General features: G+C 43.0%; 1 protein-coding gene across 7 annotated transcripts in view; it reads left to right on the top strand.

Moving 5' to 3' along the window:
* The window catches only part of LOC110531948 (dedicator of cytokinesis protein 3), a 58,574-nt gene that overhangs the window by 21,951 nt on the left and 15,804 nt on the right, over positions 1-20,819 (top strand). For 6 of the 7 annotated variants that reach the window (XM_036987837.1, XM_021615489.2, XM_036987836.1 and 3 more), the window contains exons 7-26: positions 4,278-4,362; positions 5,772-5,813; positions 6,107-6,285; positions 6,812-6,893; positions 7,108-7,168; positions 7,282-7,429; positions 9,988-10,076; positions 10,903-11,028; positions 14,661-14,785; positions 16,606-16,768; positions 16,892-16,998; positions 17,105-17,276; positions 17,407-17,504; positions 17,649-17,732; positions 17,899-17,999; positions 18,242-18,323; positions 18,524-18,694; positions 19,440-19,632; positions 19,869-19,996; positions 20,565-20,711. In XM_036987837.1, coding sequence (XP_036843732.1) covers positions 4,278-4,362; positions 5,772-5,813; positions 6,107-6,285; positions 6,812-6,893; positions 7,108-7,168; positions 7,282-7,429; positions 9,988-10,076; positions 10,903-11,028; positions 14,661-14,785; positions 16,606-16,768; positions 16,892-16,998; positions 17,105-17,276; positions 17,407-17,504; positions 17,649-17,732; positions 17,899-17,999; positions 18,242-18,323; positions 18,524-18,694; positions 19,440-19,632; positions 19,869-19,996; positions 20,565-20,711 — 2,383 coding nt within the window. The remainder of the gene's footprint in view (positions 1-4,277; positions 4,363-5,771; positions 5,814-6,106; positions 6,286-6,811; positions 6,894-7,107; positions 7,169-7,281; positions 7,430-9,987; positions 10,077-10,902; positions 11,029-14,660; positions 14,786-16,605; positions 16,769-16,891; positions 16,999-17,104; positions 17,277-17,406; positions 17,505-17,648; positions 17,733-17,898; positions 18,000-18,241; positions 18,324-18,523; positions 18,695-19,439; positions 19,633-19,868; positions 19,997-20,564; positions 20,712-20,819) is intronic. The other variant, XM_021615490.2, reaches the window with a different exon arrangement.

Raw genomic sequence — 20,819 nt, 5'->3', positions numbered from 1 at the left:
GTTTTCTAATGATCAATTAGCCTTTTAAAATGATAAACTTGGGTTAGCTAACACAACGTGCCATTGGAACACAGGAGTGATGGTTGCTGATAATGTGCCTCTGTACGACTATGTACATATTCCATAAAAACCAGCCGTTTCCAGCTCAAATAGTAATTTACAACATGTCTACACCGTACTTCTGATCCATTTGTTGTTAATTTAATGGACAACAAAAGTGCTTTTCTTTCAAAAACAAGGACATTTCTAAGTGACCCCAAACTTTTGAAAGGTAGAGTATACAGTTGGAAGTTTAAAACTCGTTTTTCAATCACTACACAAATTTCTTATTAACAATCTACAGTTTTGGCAAGTCGGTTAGGACATCTACTTTGTGAATGACACAAGTAATTTTTCAAACAATCGTTTACAGACAGATTATTTCACTTATAATTCACCGTATCACAATTCCAGTGGGTCAGAAGTTTACATACACTAAGTTGACTGTGCCTTTAAACAGCTTGGAAAATTCCAGAAAATTATGTCATGGCTTTAGAAGCTTCTGGTAGGCTAACTGACATAATTTGAGTCAATTGGAGGTGTACCTGTTGATGTATTTCAAGGCCTACCTTCAAACTCGGTGCCTCTTTGCTTAACATCATAGGAAAATCAAAAGAAATCAGCTAAGACCTCAGAATAAAAATTGTAGACCTCCACAAGTCTGGCTCATCTTTGGGAGCAATTTCCAAACGCCTGAAGGTACCATGTTCATCTGTACAAACAATAGTACGCAAGTATAAACCCCATGGGACCACGCAGCCGTCATACCACTCAGGAAGGAGACGAGTTCTGTTTCCTAGAGATGAACGTACTTTGGTGCAAAAAGTGCAAATCAATCCCAGAACAACAGCAAAGGACCTTGTGAATATGCTGGAGGAAACAGGTACACAAGTATCTATATCCACAGTAAAACAAGTCCTATATCGTCATAACCTGAAAGGTCGCTCAGCATGGAAGAAGCCACTGCTCCAAAACCACCATAAAAAAGCCAGACTACGGTTTGCAACTGCACATGGGGACAAAGATCGTACTTTTTGGAGAAATGTCCTCTTGTCTGATGAAACAAAAATAGAACTGTTTGGCCATAATGACCATCGTTATGTTTGGAGGAAAAAGGGGGAGGCTTGCCAAGCTGAAGAACACCATCCCAACCATGAAGCACAGAGGTGGCAGCAGCATGTTGTGGGGGTGCTTTGCTGAAGGAGGGGCTGGTGCACTTCACAAATAGATGGCATCATGAGAAAGAAAAATTGTGGATATATTGAAGCAACATCTCAAGACATCAGTCAGGAAGTTAAAGCTTGGTCGCAAATGGGTCTTCCAAATGGACAATGACCCCGAGCATACTTCCAAAGTTGTGGCAAAATGGCTTAAGGACAACAAATCAAGGTATTGGAGTGGCCATCACAAAGCTCCAACCTCAATCCTATAGAAAATGTGTGGGCAGAACTGAAAAAGCGTGTGGGAGCAAGGAGGCCGACAGACCTGACTTAGTTACACCAGCTCTGTGAGGAGGAATGGGCCAAGTTCCTGGCCCATCTTAAACAATTTAAAGGCAATGCTTCCAAATACTAATTGAGTGTATGTAAACTTCTGACCCACTGGGAATTTGATGAAAGAAATAAAAGCTGAACTAAATTATTCTCTCTATTATTATTCTGACATTTCACATTCTTAAAATAAAGTGGTGATCCTAACTCACCTAAAACATGGACGTTTTTACTTGGATTAAATGTCAGGAATTGTGAAAAACTGAGTTGAAATGTATTTGGCTAAGGTGTATGTAAACTTCCGACTTCAACTGTATTCCTTTTGTCCAGGTGGGTGAGGGCAGTGTGGAGTGCAACAGAGATTGCATCATCTGTGGCTCTGTTGGGGCGGTATGCAAATTGGAGTGGGTCTCGGGTTTCTGGGATAATGGTGTTGGTATGAGCCAGAATGATAAGCATTTCAGGACTATAGATGTGAGTGCTACAGGCTTGAAACAAGTTGATATTACAGACCGGGTCAGGCATAGGAGAATACATGTGCCAGCTGTTCAGTGCATGCTCTCAATCCACGTCATAGTATTCCGTCTGGCCTTGCGAATGTTAACCTGTTTAAAGGTTTTACTCACGTCGACTACGGAGAGCGAGGTCATAGTTGGGCTCTCAGGCGCCTGAGCAATGGAGAAAATGGAGCAGCTGCATCCCCACATTTTTACCAGAAAAGTGCCATGATCCATTGGAAAATTTGTCATTTTCAATGATTAGTAATGTTTTTAGCCAGTCTGTACTAAGATGTATATGTCAACTTTATTTATTATATAATTAACAGATTGCATTTTGCACCCCCTCAAGATGAATGGTTTGTCCCACTTGAAAGTTTTTTTGCCTCCCTCCTGCATGCCACTTTTTTTGGTTCAGTTAGAAAGCATAAGTTGCACCACTTTTGTTTTAAAATCCAAAGGCACCTGCAGACATTTAACACCACTGTGCATTGTTGCCATATATTTTCCCAACATCAATCGGTTAATCCTTAAGTCTATTGACGCCCCCTTGCATCAATCTAATTAACATAATATTCAAATCACCATGAAAATCCTTCAGTTTTTAAGTTCGAGATGTTTATTTTTATTTTTTATTTTTTTGCATGGGCTGCATCTCAATCCACCACATACCCCTATGTCAGCCTGTTGCGTCTGCAGTGGAAAGTGGCAGAGTTACAGCGCTGTTTGTCAGACCAGGAAACCGCCCGCAAATCGGGTTGTAGAGCAAAACGGAGTCTCCCCTTTCCAGAGTGGGGGTAAATTAGTTTGTAGCCCAAACAGTTCAGATGCTACAGACAGAAGTTGGCAGACGAGTCCCGAGGGGCTTGTGGGGGTTGTAGAGCAAAACGGAGAACACCATTGTGCTCCTGATAGTCTCGTCTCTCAATAGTGGCCATATTAGTCAGTAGGCCAAACCATTCAGATACTACAGATGTTTTCTTGAGAAGACCGATTTCAGGATGTCTCCTCCTCTTACAAACAGCGCTGTAGCTCTGTCACTTTCCAAAGCCGATGTAATGGATTGAGATGTGGGCCCATGCAAAAAAAAAATATATACATTATCTCTAGCTTAAACTGACAGATTTTGATGGGGATCATTTTATTATGTTAATTAGATTATGGACTCTCAAGGATTAATTATTGGGGGTGGGACTTTCAGGCAAGGGAGTAGATTAGTAATCTAGTCATTAAACACATTTCCAATGTAATTTGTTGTGGCAAATCCTATGTCAATCAAATTTCAATGTAATGTATTTATAAAGCCCTTTTTTAATCAGCAGGTGTCACAAAGTGCAATACAGAAACCCAGCCTAAAACCCCAAACAGCAAGCAATGCAGATGTAGAAGCACTTTGAAAGGCAGGAACCTAGGATGAAACCTAGAGAGGAACCAGGCTCTGAGTGGTGGCCAGTCTTCTTCTGGCTGTGCCGGGTGGAGATTATACACATGGCCATTAAGGCCAGATTTTTCTTCAAGATGTTCAAATAGTTGTTCTGTTCATAAATATGGATTCCCCTGTGAAGAAACAGTGTAAAATTGCAGGAAATTGTTTTTCTGCAATTCCAAAAAATATTAACAAATTATTTTATCAACAAAAAAATGCACCACCACTTTCAGACAAAGCCAGGTGCTCTTGCAAGTATAAAAGGCAATTAGCTATTGTTCAAACCCTGTTTACAAATGGGATATTTCGGAATGTTGGCAATGACGCACGAGAGCCAGCTGAACGAGGAGCCAGATGAACTCAATGATACCGTGAAGTCTCTGCATCCAGTATGAAGGAAGTTAGATGTAGTTTCGCCAGCCAATGCTAACTAGAGTTGATGCAATGACTGGAGGTGCGCTAACGCAAATTAGCGACTGCACTAACGCTAGTTAGCGACTGCTCTAACGCTAGTTAGCAACTTTCTTCAAACTGCACGCAGACATCAAAATAATATCAATGAGTTCATCTCATAGATTGTAGATAAAGGGCTTTCGCAAAAATCCTGAAGTATCCCTTTAATAATAGCTTTCTGAACAAGAACTAAATGCCTTCTATGCTTGCTTATAAGAGTATTTAAGATGTGTAAGGGGCATTTTTTTTTTAGATAAGAGGAAATGCTTTTTGTGTGTTCTATGATGGTTAATGTTATGATTTGTTACCTCCCACCTCTCGTTGGCTCTTCTTTCTCGCTCTCCTCATCTCTCTCTCTCTCTCTCTCAACAGGCACCTTGGCCTGGACCTTGTTCCTAGAAAGGAGTTTGAAATGGTGGATCCGGATCATATCAGTGCATCTGAACTCTACAAAATGGTATGGTCAACATAGGGAGGTATTAATGTTGCATTCTATACATGGCCATTCTATATGGGTGTTATGTGTGAATGCAAATCTATACACATAATTTCCCCTATCAAACCCCTGGGAAATAAGAGAACAGTGACCCTCAAGATGTGCATTATTATAATGTATTTATGAATTGATATTATTTTACAGGCACAGGGTACTTCCATATATTTGACTAAAACTGTTCTTCCTTTGTGTGGTAATATTTTAATGTAAGTGTGAATTACTGTATTTTTTTTTGTATTTACTGACAAGTGTGTTTTATGCAAATGTATGTTGGAATCTGTGTGTGCTGTATGATTTGTGTTTGTCTGCCTTGTACACTTGTGAATGTATGTGTCTTGTAATGCATTTTCTTAGTAAAGGTGTTTGAGCGCGTGTGCGTACGGCACAACTCCGCTTTTGTGGCGCAAACCAGTTCATCCCCCCTGCTCTTTAAGTCCACGTTTCTGCCATATTGAGAGTGTCCCTCTACAAGCGCACACGTGACCAAAACTTGAATGTTCACTAGATGCACTGTGACAACCCTGTGAGAGTATTTGAAAAAACAATAGTTTTGGTTATTGTAATTGCAATACTACAGTCTGGGTTATGTAAACTAACCACATCTATAGTTGAGACACAATTCTATAAATAAGATATATCCCAAATGTGCTCTTGGAATTTGGAATAAGCTGTAGTAACGTATTAGGGAGTTGTAAGCTAAGTGTACACCCCCAGTAAAAGGCGATTTTTAGAATTTCTCAGCCTGATCCAGAATTAGGAAAGTGTAATCACTGCTCAGACGCAGATGTCATGTTTTGGGGGAGGCCGTCTTGGAAACAGGAGACCCAGTCTTGACCAATAGTGGAGGGTCAATATGCTGGTCTAATACCGTCTCCTACTGCCCTGCAGTCGCCTTTTATTCCTGTGCCATTTTTATCGGCTTTGCAGGCAGATTGTTAGTGCATTAAGTGTTCGGTCCAGAAACAACAGTGTGGTTCATCCCTGCCAAAAGCCTCCTCACTAGGTCGATGAAAGTGAGCTTGTTTTTGGCAGGGCACACAGGCCTTGGCACCTCTTCAGGTGGGAGTAAAAGAGATCTCTCAGTTTGCGGAGCAGAGAGGTTTGTGCGTGTGTGTGTGTGGGAGATATGTGCTTTGTCCTCTCCTCTCCCATGGGCTCATGCTTTGACTCATGTGGACTTATTTTGGGGATACTGCTCACTGAAGCAACCTCTAGGCAAAATTGGTGGGTGCCTTTTTATCAGAATTCAGAATATCAGGGCTTTTTTTCAATTTATCAGAATATCAGGGCTTTTTGTGAGGAACTAGTGTATTGATCATGAATAGAATGTTTGACTAAACTAAAATCACTCTTCTCTATGTACCCCACAGCATGCATCCAGCAGACACTGTGGCCAGCCAAGCACAAACCAGGTATGAACTCAATATAATCTGCTATGCGGTAGCTAGATAATGGATGGAGATACACTATATGCATGAGAACTAATTTGACATCACTTTACTGACAAAACCCATGCCACCATTTTGAATGATCGCAATAACCATCAACACTATCACAAATCCATTCAATGTGAACGATCACCAAGCTGACAAAACGCATCCACGAACATGTCTACCACACAGTGACAACCTTCGAAGGGTAGATAGACGTAGCATGTGTGCAGTGCAGTCAGAGGTTTGCCCTCGGTAAGGACCTGTCTTGTTAGTGTTCGTCGTCCGATCGTTCTCAGGGCGACAGCGTGCGTCAGCGCCATGGAGATGGTTGCCGTGTTCCGGTGCAGCACCACCTCTTCATCAACCTGAAGAGTTTCACCTACAACACCATCAGCGAGGAGGCAGATGTCTTCTTCTCCCTCTACGACACCCGTGACAACAAACAGATCAGGTATATGCACGGTCAACACTAAATAAACACACACCGGACACACGAACACAACCTCTGCAGGCACTTGTGCAAAAGCAAGCAGGTCAGTTACTTGAGAGGGAGCCACAGGACATCTTATTTTACTTCTATGATACATGTGACAATGAGCAGAACCGGTACTGGAGGGAGGGCTCCAGTACACACACAGCAAACATACAGGACGGACACACACACAACTCATACACACACAACTCATACACACACAGGGCATGCACATGCAGAACACACACACTCAAACAACCCAAGTCGAGCAAGTGCTAGAGGGCATAGTAGACACACACCACACCCACAACATGTCACCCTTACTCAGCGCAAGGCCTTTCCCTCATGTGACCCATTTACACCTCCAGACAGCACCACATTGTGAAGTTCAAGGTTTCTTACACTCGCAAAATAGAATGATCTCAATGGGACTACTTGGTTGAATGAGTAAATGAAAAACAGTGTGCCTTGATTCATGTACTGTAACATATGTCTTCCTCCTCAGTGAGAAGTTTATGGTGAGACTGAACAAAAGTGGAGGACCAAAGAACCCAGAGAAGGTGGACCGTCTCTGTGCTCTCTTCACGGTAACTCTCAGCTCTCCACCCTTAGATGATGGCTCATAGGATTTTAGCTTAGATGAGCTATTCTTAGATATGTTTTTCAACAGCAACCACGGTAAAACAGCAACAAATGTAAGTAAATAATGTGTTGTGTACGTAAACGCATGCCTCACATCCATGTGCGTTGAGTAAGCTCCAGTATTTTCTTGTTAATAGTGGGTTTATGTTTTATTTTTAGGATCTGAGCAGTAAAGACCTGAAGAGAGACCTGTACATTGTAGCACATGTCATACGAACTGGTAAGCCTATGTGAGATGGAGTAACAGAATTATCACAATGTTCACTCCAGGAAACCTTGGAAAGTAGCATTCCTCATATCGAGCTAATGCGTTGTTGTTGATGTTGCCTCCAGGTCGTATGTTGTTGAATGACTCAAAGAAGGGTCCACCCCACGTGCAGTACAGGAGACCGTACGGCTGTGCTGCTCTGGCCATGAGTGACGTGTTCCACACAATCACAGACCTCCAAGAGGAGAAGGACTTTGTGCTCAAAGTTTACACGTGAGTCACTGTCTGATCCTGACTCGCATTCTACTTTTCAGTCATTTAGCAGATGATCATATCCACAGCGACTTACAATGTATTTATTTATTTGACGGGGACAATGCACATGAACTAACATTTAAACTAAAGTTTTTTTTTTATTCTAAACTGCTCTTTTGCTGATACCTCATACTATAATGTATGTAGCTGGAGTCTTTGTAAATAGGGACACCATCTAAATTAGTATGAGGTGATAGCCAGAATAACTGAACACTGTAGTGTGTCATCAGCCTTTCACAAAGATATCTCTATTAAAATGACTGAAAAATGATCTCTGGAGACAAAGCCATTGGCTGTAATTCTGCTGTTTTTACCTAGGCATGAATGTTCTACCAATGTTGTGTGAATGTTCCCTACCAAGAGCTTGACTGTTTTGATGTGTTGTGCACTTCGACCAGAATGATAATGAAGTGTCCTCTGGAAAATCCATATCTGCTCAACCAGGGCCTAAGATTGTGCTCCTGGTGTGATGTGAATCTGGCACCCTCTGTTAGGCACCACTCAAGAGACACTCCTGTACCCCCGCCAAGCGATGAAGAGATTAGAGAGGCAGAGAGAGAGGAAGACTGAAAGAGAGAGAATGTGTGTGTGTGTGTGTGATTATGAGAGCATGATGGAGATGACACTTAGACAAAACAAAGTTAGAGGACAAAGCTTGATGAGGAGTAGAAGGGGAAAATAACACCGAATGAAGCATTCTGACTCAGTGACTCAACAGATAGCACATCCCTTACTGTCTGTCCTCCTATATCCTCTTCCTTTCTTCCTCCACCTCTGTCATCCTCAGGGGTCTGTATCATGTGTTTTGGATGTGGTCTAGCCCGACACTACTGATTTCTACAGTGGCACTGATGCTCTTTTAAATGCTCTTTCCCCACATACACTACAGGGCCAAATGTATGTGGACACATGCTAGTCGAATATCTCATTCCAAAATCATGGGCATTAATATGGAGTTGGACCCCCTTTGCTGCTATAACAGCCTACACTCTTCTGGGAAGGCTTTCTATTAGATGGAAAGCCTTCCATTCAGCTGCAAGAGCATTAGTGAGGTCGGGCACTGATGTTGAGCGATTAGACCTGGCTTGCAGTTGACGTTCCAATTCATCCCAAAGGTGTTCGATGGGTCGTCAGGGCTCTGTGCAGGCCAGTCAAGTTCTTCCACACCAATCACTGGTCCTCGCTTTGTGCACGGGGGCATTGTCATGCTGAAACAGGAAAGGGCCTTCCCCAAACTGTTGCCACAAAGTTGGAAACACAGAATCATCTACAATGTCATTGTAGCGTCAAGATATCCCTTCACTGGAACTAAGGGGTCTAGCCTGAACCATGAAAAACAGCCCCAGACCATTATTCCTCCTTCATCAAACTTTACAGTTGGCACTATGCATTGGGGCAGGTAGTGTTCTCCTGGCATCCGCCAAACCCAGATTCGTCCGTTGGACTGCCAGATGGTGAAGCGTGATTTGTCACTCCAGAGAATGCGTTTCCACTGCTCCAGAGTCCAATGGTGGCTAGCTTTACACCACTCCAGCAAACGCTTGGCATTGCGCATGGTGATCTTAGGCTTGTGTGCGGCTGCTCGGCCACGGAAACCCATTTCATGAAGCTCCCGACAAACAATTATTGTTCTGATGTTGCTTCCAGATGCAGTTTTAATCTCGGTAGTGTATGTTGCAACCAAGGAGAGATCATTTTTACGCAATGCGCGCTTCAGCACTAGGTGGTCCTGTTCTGTGAGCTTGTGTGGTCTATCACTTCGCGGTAGCGCCATTTTTGCTCCTAGACATTTCCACTTCACATAACAGCACTTACAGTTGACCGGGGAAGCTCTAGCAGGGCAGAAATTTGACAATATTGACTTGTTGGGAAGATGGTATCCTATGACGGTGCCATGTTGAAAGTCACTGAGCTCTTCAGTAAGGCCCATTCTACTGCCAATGTTTATCTATGAAGATTGCATGGCCGTGTGCTCAATTGTATACACCTGTCAGCACCGGGTGTAGCTGCAATAGCCGAATCCACTAATTTTGAGGGGGTGTCCACATACTTCTGTATATATAATGTTTCTTGCCTTGAAACGGCTTGATACCGTACACTAAAGAAATTGTGCATTATAAAATGAACTATTTTTATGATGATGATTATAATTAGCCCTTTGCACATGTCTCAGAAAAAGTAAGCAGCGTTGTGAGCACAGAGCTGCCTCCTAAACTGTCCGCTCCGATAAGGCTTCAGCATGTGCGTTTCCCCCCATGCCTCTCCCAGGGGCCCTTGGGCCTCCTCTCCTAGTGGAGAGGAGAGAACTTGCTGTCAGCTCAGCTTAGTGGCCTGTGAGTTTGGGGTAATATGCTGCTTGATAGCGTCCCCCCCAGCTGGTACCTTTTGTCCCGGAGGAAAACGCTTCTGGGACATGCTGTTCAGTTAGTCCCCCGGCAACCGTCCAAATCTCTCCATCTGCCCCCCTCTAATGTGTGTGTCGTTAATGCTTTTCTCCATCTTCTCTTTTTCTCCAGATGTAATAATGAGAACGACTGGTTTCAGATCCACGAGAACATCATCCGCAAGTCTAGTACCAAGTACTCAGCTCCTAGCACCAACTATGGTACATATGATGGCATCATTCAGGACTGTGCATCTGTGGGGTCAGTTCCATTTCAATTCAGTCAATTCAGGAAGTAAAAATGGGAAATGAGTCATCCTCATCGAAGATAAATGGCAGTTTTCAATTCTTGAATTGAAATGACAATCTCCTAAATTGACTAAATTTAAATGGAATTCTAGGACATTGTATGTTGTTAAAGGGTGTGAATTACCGACTAAGAAAGAAGGTAATGTGAAAAGAACGTTTTAGACGTGTTATGAGATGCATACGTTACTGGCCCTGTCTGTCCTCGAAGATTGAGTATTGATCACCATGACAATCCATATTGAGGTTAAGCTGAAGGAAAGGGCTGTTTTTATTGATGTTTAACTGCATATGTCCAGGAGATAGAAGATATACTGTATTATCTATGGTTAGGTATGTGATTTCGTTTTAGTTGGACTGATACAATGTCTGTACTACAAACATCTTTATGTCCCTCAGTGTTTTTTCTCTCCGAATCTCACTGGTATATTTCTACAGCATAATGTGAGTCACTGAATTCAGTCATCTTGTCTTGCTCCAAAACCCTTCTCCTCTGTTTTTCTATTCCTAATACCAACCACTTTTTCTCTCTCCTATTCCGTGCTCTGACTCCCATCTCTCCATCCATGCTCCTGTCTCTACCTCCCCCGCACTCTGATTAACGTCCCTTAAATACCCCTCTTCCCTCACCCTCTTTCTCTCTTCTTTCTCTCCCTTTTCCTTCTCCTCCCTCTATCATCCTCTTCCTCTTTTCCCCCCTTTTGCTTGCGTGCTCCCTCCTTCCCTACCTCCCCCTCCCCAGGCCTCATCATCTCTCTACAGCTGCTGCGGGGGGAGATGGATCAGATCAGGAGGGAGAATCATGCTGTGTTCAGCAGGTCCCTCGCCATCATGCGCAAACTCGGCTTCTCTGATGTCATCATGCCAGGTGAAGGGTAGGGGGGTAGGATGATAGAACCTGGCCATGTTCAGCAGGGCCCTGGCCATTACACACAAATTGGGCTTCCCTGACATAATTGTGCCAGGTCAGGGGTAGGGGATAGGGAGTAGGGCAGGGATCATTAACTAGATTCAGTCATGGTGCGATTTGTTCAGTCATGGTGCGATCTTGAGCGGATGATCAGGGGGCCGGAAAATATTAACAAATGATTTGAAGACTGCAAAATGACCGCAAAAAGCCCAAACAGATATAATATTGAACTAAAACATAATCAATTCAAAATTTGTACACGATTCAATTTTATTTTGTTACTTATCTTTAAACTCTGCATTGTTGGAAAATGACCCGTAAGCATTTTGCTCTTAGTCTACACTTGTTGTCTACAAAGCATGTGACAAATAACTTTGATTTGATCACATACAGTTGAAGTTGGAAGTTTACAAACACTTAGGTTGGAGTCATTAAAACTTGTTTTTCAACCACTCCACACATTTCTTGTAAACAAACTATAGTTTTGGCAAGTCTGTTAGGACATTTACTTTGTGTATGACACAAGTAATTTTTCTAACAATTCTAACACACGGATTATTTCACTTATAATTCATTGTATCACAATTCCAGTGGGTCAGAAGTTTACGTACACTAAATTGACTGTGCCTTTAAACAGCTTGGAAAATAACAGAAAATGTCTTGGCTTTAGAAGCTGATTTGCTAATTTACATCATTTGAGTCAATTGGAGGTGTACCTGTGGATGGATTTCAAGGCCTACCTTCAAACATCATGGGAAAATCAAAAGAAATCAGCCAAGACCTCAGAAAAAAATTGTAGACCTCCACAAGTCTGGTTCATCTTTGGGAGCAATTTCCAAACGCCTGAAGGTACCATGTTCATCTGTACAAACAATAGTACGCAAGTATAAACACCATGGGACCACGCAGCCGTCACACCTCTAAGGAAGGAGACGTGTTCTGTCTCCTAGAGATGAAGGTACTTTGGTGCAAAAAGTGTAAATCAATCCCAGAACAACAGCAAAGGACCTTGTGAAGATGCTGGAGGAAACAGGTACACAAGTATCTATATCCACAGTAAAACGAGTCCTACATCGACATAACCTGAAAGGCCGCTCAGCAAGGAAGAAGCCACTGCTCCAAAACCGCCATAAAAAAGCCAGACTACGGTTTGCAACTGCACATGGGGACAAAGATCGTACTTTTTGGAGAAATGTCTTCTTGTCTGATGAAACAAAAATAGAACTGTTTGGCCATAATGACCATCGTTATGTTTGGAGGAAAAAGGGGGAGGCTTGCAAGCTGAAAAACACCATCCCAACTGTGAAGCATGGGGGTGGCAGCATCATGTTGTGGGGGTGCTTTGCTGCAGGAGGGACTGGTGCACTTCACAAAATAGATGGCATCATGAGGGAGTAAAATTATGTGGATATATTGAAGCAATATCTCAAGACATCAGTCAGGAAGTTAAAGCTTCCAAATGGACAATGACCCGAGCATACTTCCAAAGGTGTGGCAAAATGGCTTAAGGACAACAAAGTCAAGGTATTGGAGTGGCCATCACAAAGTGCCAACCTGAATCCTATAGCAAATTTGTGGGCAGAACTGAAAAAGTTTGTGCAAGCAATGAGGCCTACAAACCTGACTCAGTTTCACCAGCTCTGTCAGGAGGAATGGGCCAAAATTCACCCAACTTATTGTGGGAAGCTTGTGGAAGGCTACCCGAAACGTTCGATCCAGGTTAAACAATTTAAAGGCAATGCTTCCAAAAACTAATTGAGTGTATGTAAACTTCTGACCCACTGGGAATGTGATGAAAGAAATAAAAGCTGAAATAAATAATTCTCTCTACTCTCCACTATGACATTTCACATTCTTAAAATAAAGTGGTGATACCAACTGACCTATGACAGGGAATGACAAAAATATGACAAAGATTTCCAAAATTAAAATGACTTGGAGCTGATTTGCTGGTGTTTTTACAGTCTTATGTCAAAAAATAATTGTCCTATAGTAATGTTTTTTTTGGGGCTCATAAAACTGGCAGGGAAGGCAAATAAAATCACCCATGGGCCAGTAGTTGGAGAACCCTGAGGTAGGGGGATAGGGTGTTAGGTAGTAGGTAAAAGTCAAAATTGGCTATATCGTAAAAATGTATGAAAACAAAAATGTGCTTTTTGGTCTTAATTTACAGTTAGGGTTAGCAATGTGGTTAAGGCTATGGTTAGGTTTAAAATCTGATTTAAAAATGATAAATTGTAAATATAGGCGGGGTTTATGACTTTGTGGCTGTCGTAAGTAGTGACGACCGGAGTAGAGGGTAGGAAGTAGGGAGGGGTTCCAGAAACTATGGCTAGTGTTTTGTTCAAGGGAAGTGAGTAATTAGGTGAGCAAACCAGATGTTCAGGAGGACACCAGTTGGACAGACCCAGTTGGACACCAGACACAAATGCTCACAACCAGATGTTTCACTTGAAATAAACACATTTCAGTTAGGTCTGTACTAGGGAGAATGTAGGCGGCAGTTCTATACTTCTGACAACATTTTGGTCAGAGGCTAAAACCATGACCATTTGTAAAGGTCTTCAAAGAATAAAGGAGTAAAGGACCATAAAGTAAGTTGTGTGTGCGCGCTTTTGTGAGATGTGTGCATTTCTCTCATGTTTATTTCAACTTGTTTCATCATTCAGCATTCCTCTTCTAGGCCTCAATTGAGATTTTAATACTACAGTGTACACACACACACACACACACACACACACACACACACACACACACACACACACACAGTACCAGTCAAAAGTTTGGACACACCTACTCATTCAAGGGCTTTTCTTTATATTTACTATTTTCTACGTTGTAGTGAAGTGAAGAAATAGTGAAGAAATAGTAATAACCCAAAAAGTGTTAAACACATCAAAATAGATTTTATAACCATATTTTTTAACTGGTTGAGAGAATGCCAAGAGTGTACCTAAAACCTCAAATATATTTTGATTTGTTTAACACTTTTTTGGTTACGTGATTCCACGTGTTATTTCATAGTTTTGATGTCGTCACTATTATTCTACAGTGTAGAAAATAGTTAAAATAAAGATAAAACCCTTGAATGAGTACGTGTCCAAACCTTTGACTGGTACTGTTAATAACAGTAATCTGATTTGATAAATAAATGCAATATCTTCTTTGACTGTAGTCATTTCTATATTTTCCATTAAGCACAGACCTCATAAGGGGTGCTGAGACAGTTATAAGCTAGGGTTTACATTACAGCTCAGGAGGGCAATTTTTTGTTGTTGACAAGAACAATAATGTTTGGTGTCATCGCTGCATCCTTATTCATCATGTTCACACTTATCTGTGCTACCCCAGGATCACTTGGGGCTCAGGTAAATTATAGAAGAAGACAAAAACAGAGTATAATTAAAGGTAAACTAACAATTCCGTGCTCATCAAACTTCCATTCGCAGCATATGGCACAAGTTTTGTACTAGGCTTGGAAGGCCTGTTCCTCTGAACTGTAGTGACATTGTATCTGGGAAGGCCTGAGAGAATAGTTTAAAACTGACCACTGTGCCTAACGTCATGGTTTGACTGTGCCCATATCCTAGGTGACACTCGTAATGACCTGTACCTGACCCTGGAGCGTGGGGACTTTGAGAGGGGGGGCAAGAGTGTCCAGAAAAACATTGAGGTCACTGTCTATGTGCTTTACGCTGATGGGGACACACTCAAGGTAAGAGAGAATATTTCTGTTGGTTTGTCGTAGTTTGGGATTTTTTATTTCGATAATTTGATAGACTATAACACCATTATACATCCATCCATTTATTTATCCATCCAGCTACAGATGTTGAATCTTTATTTGACCCATTTCGTCGCAGGAGGAAAACAATCCTACAGCATGAGGAATTGATCATCTGAAGAAATATGTAGAATCACTGCCAGGGGGCAGCTGTAAGCAGTGTTTATATACAATGCACTACCGTACCAACATTGTACCTTAGGGCTCAGACACACCAATATTGTTTGCTGGTCAAGAGTACTTAGCACCTCTGAATGTAATTTGCAAACAGAGTGCACACTGATTTTACATGTAGAACCGCAAGACAAATGGCGGTAGTCAGGCACCTACAGCAGGTGCTACCTAAAACACAGCGCCCTGAACGACTGACAGACAAAAGCTATATCCAAATTCTGTGCATGTGTGCGAGCCTTAACTGCAGGTCCACTGGGCGCCAGTTAACACACTTTGGTTGTGTTTCAGATTGTTTTGTGCCCAATATAAATAATGTATTGTAATTTTGGATCCGACCATCACCCCTGTTGAGACAAAACCGCAACTTGTCAGTGAAGAGCACTTTTTGCCAGTCCTGTCTGGTCCAGCGACGGTGGGTTTGTGTCCATAGGCGATGTTGTTGCTGGTGATGTCTGGTGAGGACCTGCCTTACAACAGGCCTACAAGCCCTCAGTCCAGCCTCTCTCAGCCTATTGCCGACAGTCTGATCACTGATGGAGGGGTAATGCGTTCCTGGTATAACTTGGGCAGTTGTTGCCATCCTGTACCTGTCACGCAGGTGTGATGTTCAGATATACCGATCCTGTGCAGGTGTTACACGTAGTCTGCCACTGCGAGGATGATCAGCTGTCCTTCCTGTCTCTCTGTAGCGATTTCTTAGGTGTCTCACAGTACAGACATTGCAATTTATTGCCCTTGCCACATCTGCAGTCCTCATGCCTCCTTGCAGCATGCCTAAGGCACGTTTACGCAGATGAGCAGGGACCCTGGGCATCTTTCTTTTTGGTGTTTTTCAGAGTCAGTAGAAAGGCCTCCTTAGTGTCCTATGTTTTCATAACTGTGCCTTAACGACCGTTCCACAGGTGCATTTTCATTTGTTGTTTATGGTTCATTGAACAAGCACGAGAAACAGTGTTAACACCCTTTACAATGAAGATCTGTAAAGTTATTTGGATTTTTACGAATTATCTTTGAAAGACAGTGTCCTGAAAAAGGGACATTTCTTTTGTTTGCTGAGTTTATAAGCATTGGAGTCAACATGGGCCAGCATCCCTGTGGAAAGCTTTCAACACCTTGTAGAGTCCATGCCCCAAAGAATTGAGAATGTTCTGAGGGCAAAAGGGGGTGCAACTCAATATTAGGAAGGTGTTCATAATGTTTTGTACACTCAGGGTATACTGTAGATCTAAAATATCTTGGGCTTTTTTTTTCTTCTTTTTTTTCCATTCCAAAGGCTGCCTCACTATTCTGAATTTCATATTTTCTTTACATCTGGTATTAGGCCTGTGTGTGAGTAGTTTTGATAGGTTAGGTGTAGTCTACTGTATGGCTGCATTTTGAATAGACTTGACAGCTGGCACTGGTCTGAATTACTTGACTGCCCCTGCATGGTGAGAAAGAGACCGTATCTAAATCAGTGAACATACGGCATCTAAATCACAGGGCTCATTTAAATTTGCTGATACGCAGGAACATTTGCCGCCGCAAAACAGTGATCAAATTAAGAGTACCTGTCCTCTCTCTGTTCCCACCACCAGGACTGTATCAGTCTGGGTAGTGGGGAGCCAAACACAAGTGAGCACCGGTCCTTTGTCCTCTACCACAACAACAGCCCTCGCTGGAGTGAGATGATCAAACTACCCATCCCCATAGACCGCTTCAGAGGATCACACCTGCGCTTCGAGTTCAGACACTGCTCCAGTAGGTCAACATGACTTAAAATATTATTGTTATGAACTTGATAGCAATACAGAATTGTGTATGGTGTTGTCTATGCTGTGTAGATGGTATAAACTATTCGGTAATGCCTTTGTCTCTCCTCAGCTAAAGACAAAGGGGAGAAGAAGCTGTTTGGTTTTTCCTTCACTCCTTTGATGAGGGAGGATGGGACCACGCTATCAGATGAGAGCCATGAGCTCTATGTCTATAAGGTGGGGTCACACTGACTTGCACCAATGCTTGCATATAGCAGCTATTCTACATTATTCTCTGCCATTTCTATCTAACACGTGTCTATGTTGTGCCTCTGTTCCCCAGTGTGATGAGAATACAACGTTCAGTAACCAGGGCCTGTACCTGAGCATGCCCTGCTGTAAGGAGGACTTCAACAGCTGCCCCAACCTGCCCTCCACCCTGCCCTTCCAGAGGAACCCCAAGGAGACCTTCTGGGTCTCCACACAGCTTTGCTCCACCAAGCTCACCCAGAACGGTATGGCCAACTCACTGCACTGTGCATCTCACCACACTCACACAGCGCTATAACAGAGCTTTGACTGTCCTAGCCTCAGCCATTAGCCAGAGCTTTACATGTATTTATGTTTATTCTATTCTGTTTCCAGTGGACCTCCTGGCCCTACTGAACTGGAAAGCCCACACTGACCGGGTGTTGGACATCCTGGGCAGACTACGCCACATCAATGGAGAGGAGATTGTCAAGGCAACACTCTTTTAGTCAATCAATACATGCATCTAGGAAAACCCCCTCCTGACTGTTTGGCCAAACACTAACAGATCTGTGACTAGACATATTTATGGGGAACTATGATGATGAAATGATTGAGCTGGCTCCTCTCTCCTGCAGTTCCTACGAGATGTCCTGGATACACTGTTTTGTCTCCTGGATGACAACACCGATAAATACGGACCACTGGTTTTCCAGTCATTGGTAGGTCAAGATGGAGAGATCAACCTCATTCAATGTAATGGAATATTGTGTATGTGTTACTACATGTGTGAATGCCTGCATGTGTGTGACTACATCATAATCTAATTTTCTCCATTATGGCTAAAACCTATCTTTTGTTTTCCTCTGTCTGTCTTTTTGCCCTCAGGTGTTTATCATCAACCTTCTCAGGGACAGTCGTTTCTACCACTTCCGGCCTGTTATGGAGGCCTACATACAGAACCACTTTGCAGGAGCTCTGGCCTACAAGTAATGTGCCACGTATACCATTTAAACTGCTTCTATTGTTTGAGAGGTCTTGATGTCAGTATCATGTAGCTGAGTGGAAGCCATAGCAGTTTTTGTTTTGCTCACAACGTATTATACAAGATTTGTCTTGCTCTCTGCAATAATACAGAAATATAGTATGATGCTATTGTGCATTTTGTTTGTCTTATATGGCCATGGGATCCCCCATGTTTTACACACTTTTTTTCTCTGTCTTCTTGTAGAGAGCTAATCCGCTGTCTGAAGTGGTACATGGACCGCTCTGCTGAGGTTGTCAGACAGGACCACATCCAAGAGGCCATGAAGGTAAAGCTCACATCGGGACATGAGAGGAGGTCTGGACAAAACTTAAAACGGTTACACTCCCAACATGCTTTTCTTTACCAAACATGCAACATATAGATGAAAGGAAATATGACTTGACACAACACAACAGAACACATCATATAAACGAATGGTATTTTACAGGTAATTGTAACTTGTTCCGTCCTCTGTCCACCCTGCAGGCTTTGGAGTACCTGTTTAAGTTCATTGTCCAGTCTCGGATCCTGTACTCGCGGGCGACCTGTGGTATGGAGGAGGACCAGTTCAGAGCCAGCATCCAGGAACTCTTCCAGTCCATCCGCTTTGTGTTGAGTCTGGACAGCCGCAGCTCTGAGACCCTCGTCTTCACACAGGTCAGAACATCAAGACGTCATGTCTGTCTGTATATAACTTAGCTTTTCTTTATGCCAGAAGGCTGAAATGTTATAGTTCTTGACCCTGGGTATTGTCCTCCTCTTCTACATAGAAGACCGGTCAAAATGCACTGATTTGTCTATCTGTTGCTTGCATGTAATGCATTTGTCATTTGTATAATTGTATTTTTGCTCTGATCCCTCCTTTTACTGTTGGCCCATCCTTGGCTTGCTCTTGGACAGTTTAGGGGTGTGATCAACTGCATGCCTTTCTATGGTAGTCATGCTCCAGGGGTCTCTCCTGTCTCAGTAAGTCACAGTGCCACCTTGTGTTGGTGACCCAGTGCAGCAGTTGCTCTCTGTCAGCTTGTGAACCTCCCGCAATCAGATATGCGTCACACTGCCAGGTCCATACTTGAGAACTCTTACTGAAACCGGAGATTTATACATATACAAAACCTCCGGTTTAAGCAAGAGTTTGCGAGTATGGACCCGCCCTGTTTTTGTTTGTCTTCTTTGTATAGGACATTTTACGATTTGTCTCTTTTACGCACCCTGTATGGATGTTACTATAACTACCTTACCGATGGCATAGTGTCATTTATAGAATGGAGGAATACGAATGATCTAAAGACCTGCTCCTCTCTCTCTGCCCTTCTCTCTTTGTCGCTCTGTCTCCCTCTGTCTGTCGGTTCCTCTATCTCCCTCTCACTCCCTTCTTCTCTCTTCGACTTGACCCTGTCAGGCGGCGTTGTTGAACAGTTTCCCAGACATTTTTGACGAGCTGCTGCAGATGTTCACAGTGCAGGAGGTGGCTGAGTACGTCCGGGGCACGCTGGGGAGCATGCCCAGTACGGTGGACATCGGCCAGTCTATGGACGTGGTCAAACTGCAGTCCATCGCCCGCACCGTCGAGAGCAGGCTCTTCTTCTTCCCTGGTAAGACTACCGGACAACTTAACTTACACTAAATGTGTCTGTGAACACTTTGTTGCTCCCAAAGTGGGAATTTAATAGAAGGTGTAACTGGGTCAAAAAAAATCTAAAGGTCAAGGGTTAAAGCTGGTTAAATATCTTTCTACATTTGATCCTTCACTTTCTCCCCATCTCACTCGCTCTCCATACTCCCTCCCTCCCACTCTCTCCCCCTCTCCTTCCTTCTCTCTCCCCCTCAGAGTCTCGTAGTATCTTGCTGCCGGTGGTCCTGCATCACATCCACCTGCACCTACGCCAGCAGAGGGAGCTGCTGATCTGCTCAGGAATCCTCACCAGCATCTTCTCCATCATCAAGACCAGCTCTATGGTATATCACCACTGAATCTACTGTAGCTGTAAGGGTTGGAAGAATATGCCCTTAACTACAGATCAAGGATCAGATTACACTACCCCCAGGCCTAATCATTAGGGGGATTCAATTATATCTGACCTTGTATCAGTGGTTAGCGGCTACTTTTCTGTACCATAACTGGTTACTAGTACATCTGCTGTACCTAGTAATCCTAGCTAAACATTTTTTCACATTTCCTGTTTCAAATGGAATTAAATATGAGACGACTGAGTAGTTGGTAAAACACACACTGTCAAGGCTTGTTAAGGCAAGCATAACACCATGTCATTGTTTAGACATTATTGTCAAGGCATTATTATGTAGGGCACTTCATGTTGAGGGATGCATTTATCTTTTAAATGGTCTGTCAAGCAGCTTATGCAAATACATTAATTATTCATTAAATTCCCTGTCTCTCTCTTCTTCTCTACCTCTGCCACTGCTCATCGCTCCCACCATTTTGTCTCCCCTTCTATCTCGGTCTTCACCGGTCTCCTCCATGACTTCTCTCCTTCTCTCTGTTTCTCTCTCCCTCTCTTCCTAGGAGTCTTCTGTGCAGGAGGAGGTAGAGATGATGGTGGAGAGCCTGTTGGATGTTCTGCTCCAGACTCTGTTGTCCATCATGTCCAAGTCTCAGTCTCTGGAGACAGCTAGGGGGCAGCGCTGTCCCCAGTGCACCGCTGAGATCACGGTCAGCGATTCTCCTCTCCTACCCTGTCTGGCTGGATCTTTATTCACTACATGGAACAGACACTGTATATATTTCGTAATGCATGTAACCTCTCTAATATGGGTGGGT

The sequence above is a fragment of the Oncorhynchus mykiss genome, chromosome 9 (assembly GCF_013265735.2).
Source record: "Oncorhynchus mykiss isolate Arlee chromosome 9, USDA_OmykA_1.1, whole genome shotgun sequence".
Taxonomy (NCBI): Eukaryota; Metazoa; Chordata; class Actinopteri; order Salmoniformes; family Salmonidae; genus Oncorhynchus; species Oncorhynchus mykiss.
Note: the sequence above shows the minus strand (reverse complement) of the source record. Positions and strands in the feature narration are given on the sequence as shown.